We start from the raw sequence: 10,263 nt of genomic DNA, 5'->3' as shown, positions 1-10,263 counted from the left end.
TTTAGCTTACAAGCAACTCTTCTGATGCTCCATATATATTATTATTATTATAGTGTAGGAAGGGTATAGTTGAATTAGAACTCTCAGGTTGAATAAATCAGTGGTTTTTAAACAACGACCAGGAACTTTATTGAATAACAGCTGATCGTTGTAATATTAGCAGAAGGTGACAACATCTGCAAAATACCATACTTCTATGGAGCTCTATCCAAAACAATATCAACCGTGTTAGATGTAGGCACCTGAGTGAATGCCAGCCAGGAATAGAGTGAATATCCCGGGTCCTTTTTCACTGTTGTCCTTGCACTAGGCCTGTATTGTCTGAGGGATACAAACTACACTGATTTTCATAAACTTGGGCACTGAGCTGCCCTTGCTCACTAACCTTACCTGCCTTAAACCACTTGTGTATACTATGATAATTAGTGATGGGCGAAAAATTGGTGAAAAATCATGAAATCGGAAAAGTTCACGAAAAAATCATGAAATTCGAAAGTTTTCACGAAAAAATTGTGCTATTCGAACGTTTTCACTAGGGATGGGCGAATTTTACCTGTTTCTTCTAGCCAAAAGTTTGCCGCCTGCGAAATGTCGCCGACGGCCATTAAAGTCTATGGGTGTCAAAATTTTTTTTACGTTCTACAAGTCTATGGGCGTCATTTTTTCAGCTAATTTTTGCCCATCCCTAGATTTTAACAAAAAAATCGAGCAATTTGAACGCTTTCACAAAAAAATCGAGCAATTCGAATGTTTTCCCTAAATAATCAAGCAATTCAAACGTTTTTACTAAAAAATCGAGCAATTAGATCGTTTTCACCAAAAAATAGTTTTTACTAAAAAACCGAGCAATTAGAAAGTTTTCACAAAAAAATCGAGCAATTCGAATGGTTTCACAAAAACACTAGCAATTTGAACGTTTTCACGAAAAAATCGAGCAATTCGAACGTTTTCACGAACAAATAGTGAAAATTGGAAATTGACACCGGCAAATTTTCACGGGAGATTCGCAAATATATTCGCCGCTGCAAATTTGTGCCAGCCAAATTTATTCGCCCATCACTAATGATAATATCTATTCCTCATTTACAGGATCCTGTTATCCTGGATTAATCCAGAAAGTCAGGCCCAGCCAAGCCACTAGACCACTGATCCCCAACCAGTAGCTTCTAAACAACATGTTGCTCTCAGGGTCCTCAAAGCAGGTGCTTATTTTGTGAATTCTATGCTTGAAAGCAAGTTTTAATTGCATAAAAACTAAGTATAGTCCCAAGTGGAGCCTCTTGTAGGTTGCCAGTCCATATAGGGGCTACCAAATAGCCAATCACAGCCCTTATTTGGCACCCCAATGGACTTTTTCATGCTTGTGTTGCTCCTCAACTCTTTTTACATTTCAATGTGGCTCCCAGGTAAAAAAGTTTGGGGACCCCTGCACTAGACTCTCAGCACTCTTACCTGCTTCTGTAACATAGTACCAAAAGCCTCTTATAATGATATTTCATGGTGCATATCACCTGGGGCTTGTTGGAAAGGCCTTGCCAGGTCCAAACGACAATATTCTTTCCATAGACCCAAGGCACTCAAGTTAAATTAAAATTAAATTTTATTTCTGAATACGTATGGTCTGACCACGTACATGGTTTAATATATGTGTTTATTAGATTGTGTATCGTGTTTTAGAATTACTTATATTAGATATACCATGATCTGGATGAATGAAAATCTTCATAGTCATTCTATAGTTCATATAAACAAGCTGCTGTGTAGCAATGGTGGAAATTGACTATATGGCCCAGGTTAAATAGTGGATAACAGATAACACCATTATGTTCTACAGAGCCTATCTGCTATCTGCTGTGTAACCTGAGCCTTTTCTCCTTTCAATGGCTGCCCCCATTGCTACACAGCAGCTTATTTATATAAACAAAAGTAATGTTTCTGAAGCAAACACAGCAGTTTTACCAGTGTAGGGCAACACAGTATAACATTTGTATTACTAAAACAATTTCATGTTACTGTTCCTTTCTTACACAGAACAAAGATTAATTTGAGTATTTGATTCCATTGCACTTTTACGGATATTTTTCGAGTTTCAAACAGCTGACTTATGGGCATATTTATCAAAGGTCGAATTTGGAATTGTTTTTCATTCTAATAAACTTGAATATACTCACAACTCGAATAGGAAGTTGATTGAACTTCTAGGGGCAGATTTATCAAAGGTCCAGGTGAATTTTCGAATGAAAAAAATTTGAATTTCCAGCTATTTTTTGTGTACTTCAACTAGGGAGTTGTAAAATTGAAAATCAGGGGTTGTAAAATTGAGGTTCCACTAAAGGCTAAAATTAAGTAAGCTTTTTCAGAAAGGTCTATATAAATACACCAGTAAACATCAAAGTAATGCTGCTCTGAGTCCTCTGTCAAAAGAAACACAGCATTTCTTTCCTTCTATTGTGTACACATGGGCTTCTGTATCAGACTTCTTGTTTTCAGCTTAAACCTCCAGGGCACGTCCTTGAGCATGCTCAGTTTGCTCCTCCCTCCTCCCCTCCCTGCTGTAATCTGAGCCCAGAGCTATGAGAGATCAGGGAGAGACTCAGGCAGGAAGTGATGTCACACCAAGCCAATATGACAGCTGCTGTCCTAAACAAACAGAGAACACTACAAGAGCTGTTTACTCAGGTATGATAAAGCATTCTACAGAATAAATATAGTGTTATAGCTTGCACTATTGTGGCTAATCTATTGGCAATAAACTGCTTCAGTAGCTTTCCTTCTCCTTTAAGAGTTACTTGACTTGTATGAAATATAAGGAATCTTTACTGCTCCATTTAAATAGAGAAGAAAGAAGCCAAAAGCAAGAACTCAGGACTGGGGAGCAAAAGAGGAAAAAGAGAAGGCATCAGAAATTGGAAATGAAGGAGCTGGTAGAGATCAGAGAGCAGTTAAAATAAGATAATGGGGCTGAAAAGAAGCTAGGTGAAGAAACTTGAAAAAAAGTTGAAAGATAAACTGTGAAAAAAAAGACAGGAGCCAGAAAAGGCAACAGAAAATAAACAGAAACACAATAAAGGTATAAAACACCTTAAGCGAAGGTAAACAAAAGTGTAACAAAAAGAGAGCAATAAAAGTAAATATTTTCCTAACAGAGTTTTCTGACTTATTGTTTGGTAACAGTGTTTTGGTTTTGTTTGGTCTGTTCTTTGCTTTCTTTCTTACAATTCCCAACTCCCATCTTAAAGAGGTGGTTCACCTTTAAGGTAACTTTTAGTAAGTTATAGAATGGATAATTCTAAGCAACTTTTCAATTGGTTGTCATTATTTATAGTTTTTAAATTATTTGCATTTTTTAAATTAAAACTCTTTCCAGCTTTCAAATGGGCCGTCACTGACCCCACCTAAAGCAATAATGCTCTGTAAGACTACAAATGTATTGGTTTTGCAATTTTTTATTACTCGTATTTCTATTCAGGCCTCTGCTGTTCATATTCCAGTCTCTTATTCAAATCAACGCATGGTTGCTAGGGTAATTTGGACCCTAGCAAACAGTTGGCTGAAATTGCAAAGCTGAGAGAGGTGCTGAATAAAAAACTAAATAACACAAAAACTACAAATAATAAAAAATGAATACCAATTGCAAATTGTCTCAAAATGTCATTATCTACATCAGGGTTCCCCAACCTTTTTTACTGGTGAGCCACATTTAAATGTAAAAAGATTTGGGGAGCAACACAAGCATGGAAAAGTCCATTGGGGTAACAAATAAGGGTTGCGATTGGCTATTTGGTAGTCCCTATGTGGACTGGCAGCCTACAGGAGTCTCTTCTTGGCACTATACTTGGGTTTTATGCAATTAAAACTTGTTTCCAAGACTGGAATTCAAAAATAAGCTCCTGCTTTGAGGCCACTGGGAGCAACATCCAAGGGGTTGGAGAGCAACATGTTACTCACGAGCTACTGGTTGGGGATCACTGATCTACATCTACTAAAAATTTATTGAAAGGTGATACTGAACTTGTACCATCAAATAGGTTCAGCAGCTCTATATCAGTAATGATGGAAACCTTCAAAGTTGTGTACAGTACAGTCACCAAATCACTTGACAATTCAGGGACACATCTAGAAACTCCAGCTAGAAGAGCCGCACTACCGCCGATGACTACAGGAAGAAGAGCGCTAACTAGAAGATGGCTGCCATGAACTCCGCTTTTAGAACTCCTAGCAGCGTTCTTTTCCTTGTGTTGATCGATGGAGCGCTCTACAGTGACGTCACTACCTGGTGACGTCACTGGAGAGGGCCCCTAATATATTTTTCCAATTTAACACATTAATCTGCTTTGAGAAATATGTCAGTTCGTGAAACACTTTCTGGCTGTGAGGAACCTGTGGGGAAAAAAACTGCTGGGAATCCTTCACGATCCCAGTGTGAATACTGTAACTGCCTGGCAATGTATCAGTTTTTTAAACTGCTTCTTAGGTAAACCATTGCATGTTGTTTTGGATGTGTTTTAAATGCTTCACTATAGGATATAATTGTACATATTGTACCTCAAAACTAATATTTACCTGTTAGAACAGAGACATTGTGTTATTCTCTCCTATTTCATTCTGAGCGCTACAACATGAGCCTGATACAGGGACAAGGGAGGGATGATTCTGCTCCTGTGATAATAATGTATTCTTGTAAACAATAGGAGAAGGAGGAGGAGGGCAGAGACTCTCAGGGATAGACAGCAGGGAGTGGCAGTAAGGGATATCAGAGAACAGATGCTGGAAATATCTGTACCGTTTCACTGCAAGGTAAGTTGGGCAGAATGTGTATTTGGTAATAGTGCAGGCTATTGTTATAGCACGTTTTTCACCTATTAAACTCCCTGATTGTTCCAGGCTTAATGTAAATCCAAATTCCCAAAAGAAGTTTTATAATTTGCAGTACCTTTTACTGAAAACAGTAAAACAAAATGACAGGATTCAATTATTTATGTACTGTATAAATGTATCGACAGTCATGGTTTCACAGTACTGCTGAACTTTGTATGTACAGTATGTGCTATTTGTATCTGCTGCTCTGTAGATTTTTACTAGACATGAATAGTATGGACAGGGGTAACAAACTTTGTGATCATGGATCCAAAAATTCATTGTCATGTGTTAATAGACACAGAAGGATGGGTCCCTGTACCTGTAACACTTATATCAGGGGTGTCCAAAAGTTGGATGGGGATCTACCATTAGACCTTGAGCTGGTGATCAGTAGATCTCAAGACACTGTCAACAAACAGCTTGTCTAAATCACCTCCTGTTTCATTCTTTACATTCAGATATTTATTCTGTTACGGCTACATAAATAGTTGTTTTTTGAATTTAGTAATATCAGTTCTCATCAATATAATATTTAAAGGGGAACTCCGGCTTCCAAACCAAAATTTGATAAAGAGGCACACATAACACAGAAACTAATATACCCATCACAGTTACCTGTTTCTTCAAAAAGTATTAATAAATGCCATTTTCTATGCTGAAATCCAGCTGTTTAACAGTTCTTCTCTTTCTGCATCATTCCTGGCAGGGAAGGAGGGACTAAACACTGATGTTACAAATTGTAACAACTTCTCCACAGCTTACAGACAGCATGCAGGAACTACATAACCCACAATGCATTGCACTGTGATGTTCCTTTCCTTATTGAAATCATATGTGCAGGGAATTGTGGGGTTTGGAGGATGCAGGCTGAGGACAGACAGCTGTTGATACAAAGTAACAGTAGTCAGCCAGCTCAGCAAAGTAGTCAGACAGATCAGCAGGAGAGCAGGAGGCTAGGCTTAGGGAACTGTCAGAAACCATTAAAAATCATGAAAAGTCTGCATATTTTTTAAATGATGTATATTGCAAAGTTGCTAGAAATTATGTTTACTTTTCAAAAATCTTAAGTCATGTTTTTGTGGAGTTCCCCTTTAAGTAATATTTTCCATGGAACAGAATGCTAACAGTGATATTATGGATGTAGATCATAATGGGACAATATCACTAAAAGTAAACCCCACATTAGTAAAGTATGGGCACTCCTGACTTACAGTCTACACTTGCACTTGTGGGGGCACATTTATTATCCACTGAGGGTGAAAGATGGAAGAAAATGCCAGTGAGTTTGTTAGCTTGCTTACATTATTTTGCATCAATTGCTTTTGTTTCATCCGTGATTGAGTGTTTTATTTTTTGGGTGGAAAAAAAGGCAAGTGAGGTTCTAGGACGCTGGGGTGAATTTTAATATCACAAAACACAAGTTTTAGTACATTTAGTGGTTTTTAAGATATAATTTACAGGATATTCAAGGATCTTGTGTATTATAATAATAGAAATATGTATTAATTTGCGCACATACATTTGTCGAGGAAGTTAAAATGTTTATTTTTGCTGATGTTTCCAAACTAAGTTTCGCATTGTTTTAACTTTCTACACAGCTAAAAACAATGGTAAGATGCAGGAAGTTCTTTGTTTCCATCACTGCCATTTTGACATTAGTTGGGTTAAAAATCTATTTTGATATCATGGATGAGCTTCCAATATTCAGTGAACTACCACCTACTCCATCTGAACCACTCAGGAACCCTCTTTTAATTCTGGAACCTCTACAAGGCCAGGAGGATGTTTCCATGGATACCCTCCATGACATGGCAAATAAATTAAGGAGACTACTTGTCACTTCAGACTCCTATTGGAACACAAATGAACAGCACCTTTTGGACTCAAAAGACACGAGAGCTTGGACATGCAAGACACCAAAGGAACCATTAAAAGATCTTGCAACTTATCCAGAACCTCTTCAGCTTTTCCTTCAACATGGAGGCTGCAGAGAATATCATCTCATTATAGATCAGCCAGATAAGTGCTCACACAACAGGACTTTTCTACTGTTGGCGATCAAATCCTCTCCACAAAACTTTGCCCAGAGACAGGCAGTGAGGAGCAGCTGGGGAACAGAAAGGAGTTATGGTGGTCTATATGTGAGGCTTGTCTTTTTATTGGGTGTAGCTCCAGGTCAGGACCTCTCGTCACTAATATGGTATGAAAATGGACAGTCTCATGATTTACTCCAGTGGGATTTTTTAGATACCTTCTTTAATTTGACATTGAAGGACCAGCTGTTCCTGGGCTGGGCCAGGCTTCGCTGCCCAGAGGCCAGGTACATTTTAAAGGGGGATGATGATGTATTTGTAAGGACATCAGAAATTGTGCAGGAGCTGACCCTGCTAGGTGGGCACCAGAATCAGGCTTTATATATGGGTCATGTGGTGTCCTCAGCAAAACCGTTTCGTGACCCACGTAGCAAGTACTATATTCCTCATTCATACTATGCAGGGTCATACCCACCATATGCAGGGGGAGGAGGGTATGTGTTTTCTGGTGCCTTGACTCCATGGCTGTATCTGGTAGCTCATTTTGTGACTCCTTTCCCCATTGATGACGTTTATACTGGGATGTGTTTTATGGCTCTGGGAATGAAGCCCACAGGACATCCTGGATTTCGGACATTTGAAATTCCTGTGAGGCAGAAGTATCCTTGTTGCTCCAAAAAGCATCTCCTATTAGTGCATAAGAAAAACCCACAAGAGATACTGCAGATGTGGAACAAACTCAGGGACCACGTGCAACATTCCTGAGACAAGGTCAGCTAATTTGATTGCAGATTCCTCTCATACATTTGCTGTTGAATTCATATTGCAACTCCAGAACTTCCATCCCAGCTTCCTACTGTATGCATTGCCCCTCTTGTCAAACACTTTGCTGTGTCTTTTATTAAAAGAGATAATCTATACTGTTGTTCAACATAAGCCAAATAAAACTGGTTTGTATTAAAAATCTGTAAAGCCCATCCCTTTCAATAAAAAACAATACAGAGCTTTTATTTTAAAGATGGACCATGGTTTGCTTGTTAACTTTCCAACAAATAAAGGGGCAAGTTGAAAATAGATACAAGTATGAGATCTAATATCTGAAATGCTTAGGATCCACTCTTTCCATGATCCCCATATATTAATCTCGAGTCATGAGGCAGTGCCAATTCTTCCATGAAACTGTTCTTCTCAGGTTATCGGAGGCTTCTGACCTCTTTCTTGAAGTCCACATCAAGGGCAGAGATACACGCTCAGATTTGGGGAGATTAGTCTCTCTGCAACAAATCGCCTCTTCTTCGGGGCAACTAATCTCCCCGAACCACCTTCCGACCAGCTAGAATGTAAATTGCCAGCGGAATGGCACTAGGAGGGTCACGAGGAAACTTCGGGCGACTTCAGAAAACGAAGCTTCCAGAGTGCCATCCCGCCTGGGATTTACATTCTAGCAGGCGGAGAGGCAGTTTCAGGGAGATTAGTTGCCCCAAAGAAGAGGAGATTTGTCACCGGGTGACTAATCTACCCAAATCTGAGCGTGTCTCTGCCCCAAAAGAGTTCTCTGTTTTCCTTCTGAACACGTCTCTCCAACCACACAGTTACAGGAAAGTTAGATCCAATTTATCTTATAGGGGCTTCCTTTCCTAGCAGATATTCCAGTACAAACACAATCTAACAAAATAACTGCCTTTTGCACAAATTCTGCATGTAGAGGGACAGGATGTCTGGTGATTTTAATAGAGTGAGCTCTAATACATCTTCTAGGGCAGTGGTTCCCAAACAGTGTCTCGTGAGCAACATTTTGCTCTCCAACCTCTTGGATGTTGCTCCCAGAGGCCTCAAAGCAGGTGTTTATTTTTGAATTCCAGGCAAGTTTTAGTAGCACAAAAACCAATTGTATGGCCAAACAGAGCCTCGTATAGGCTGCCAGTCCACATAGGGGCTACTAAGTGGCAATAACATTGCATACTTTACACCTGTAGGAACGTCTTGCATTATTGTGTTGCTCTCCAACTTATTTTACATTTGAATGTGACTCATGGGTAGAAAAGGTTAGGGACTTCTGTTCTAGGGCTACGCTAAAGGAGCCTCCCCCATAACATATATTGGATTTAACGGTCAGTGAATATCTGACACCCAACTCTTGCCTGAAGACAGAATGAAGAGAAGCAGATGCTGAGAGAGGGATAGTGAAGAAACAATTATTTCAGAAATGGTACAAAATTTTAATAGATTATACTGTATTTAGAAAATCTCTTATTTCAGTATGCAAGAGCTTATATTCATATAGTTTCCCTTTAAATAGCTATGAAAAAAATTGGTAAACTGCAAAATTGCTTTGAAAAGCACCCTTCATTGTGTATCTACCGTATAGAAAGGTTTATATAGCCTTTAAAGGGGCAAATAAAAAAAATAATAAATGTGTTATCAAATATTACTTTTTCATTCCATCAGTTGCCTCTTTTACATCTATATTTCCTCTGCTCGTATCAAGATGAAAATTCTGCCTGGCTCATTCAAACATGCAGGAGGTACCAAAGATAAGGTCTCCATTTTGGCAGCGAAAGGATTAAATACTTGTGATTTCTCAGGGGAAGGCAAATCCCAGAGCACTTCGGATGTTGACTCCATTAGCGGCTGTGTGGGTGGATCCAAACCATAATGTACAACAGAGTACATTAGAAGACTCCTGCTGTGTAATTGTTATGATGGATGGGAGGGAATAATTAGCTATGCTCTTAGACAGCAGAAATTGGTTATAGCCGACATTTCTGTATTTAAGGCTTTTATATTGCTGCTTTATCCTTCATTTAACACAAACTATATTCTATTCTATGCTGAACGTAAGGTTTGCCGATTATTTTAACCCTTCAACTGCCAGCAGAGTTTTGTTTGCACTCCAGGGGCCACCCAATTCCCTACGAGCTGGGGAAAGAAGGAGCACGTTTAAAAGCAGCGTTGCCTCCCAGAAATACTACAGGTTGTAGAATCTATGATCTGTGGTGCTTAGAGCATTTTAACCACAGATTATATATTGTACCATCATTCTCCCTGCAATATAATTTTCTAAGGATATTAGATGACTTTTATTTCCTGCATATACCACCTAGTGGTGGTTTATTCACAGTACAGGTATGGGATCTGTTATCCAGAATGCTCGTGACCTGATAAGGGATCTTTCCATAATTTGGATTGTCATACTTTAAAACCAGTAAAAAATTATTTACACATTAAATTAACCCAATGGGATTGTTTTCCTCCAATAAGGATTAATTATATGTTAGTTTCAAGTACACAGTGCTGTTTTATTATTACACAGAAAAAAGGAATTATTTGATTTTATGGAGTATATAGGAGATGTTCTTCAAGTAATTCT

The 10,263-nt window shown here is 38.7% G+C and overlaps 1 protein-coding gene across 1 annotated transcript; it reads left to right on the top strand.

Annotated features, from left to right (window-relative positions):
* Positions 1–4,702: 4,702 nt before the first annotated feature.
* On the top strand, positions 4,703–7,910 carry LOC108700278 (N-acetyllactosaminide beta-1,3-N-acetylglucosaminyltransferase 2). The gene is made up of 2 exons (XM_018233333.2): positions 4,703–4,797; positions 6,459–7,910. Exons 1-2 carry the CDS (start codon positions 4,765–4,767, stop codon positions 7,656–7,658), a joined length of 1,233 nt encoding a protein of 410 aa, XP_018088822.1. The 5' UTR covers positions 4,703–4,764; the 3' UTR covers positions 7,659–7,910.
* Positions 7,911–10,263: the final 2,353 nt, after the last annotated feature.

Source organism: Xenopus laevis, chromosome 8S (assembly GCF_017654675.1).
Source record: "Xenopus laevis strain J_2021 chromosome 8S, Xenopus_laevis_v10.1, whole genome shotgun sequence".
Lineage (NCBI taxonomy): Eukaryota > Metazoa > Chordata > Amphibia > Anura > Pipidae > Xenopus > Xenopus laevis.
This window is presented reverse-complemented; position numbering and strand designations above follow the sequence as displayed.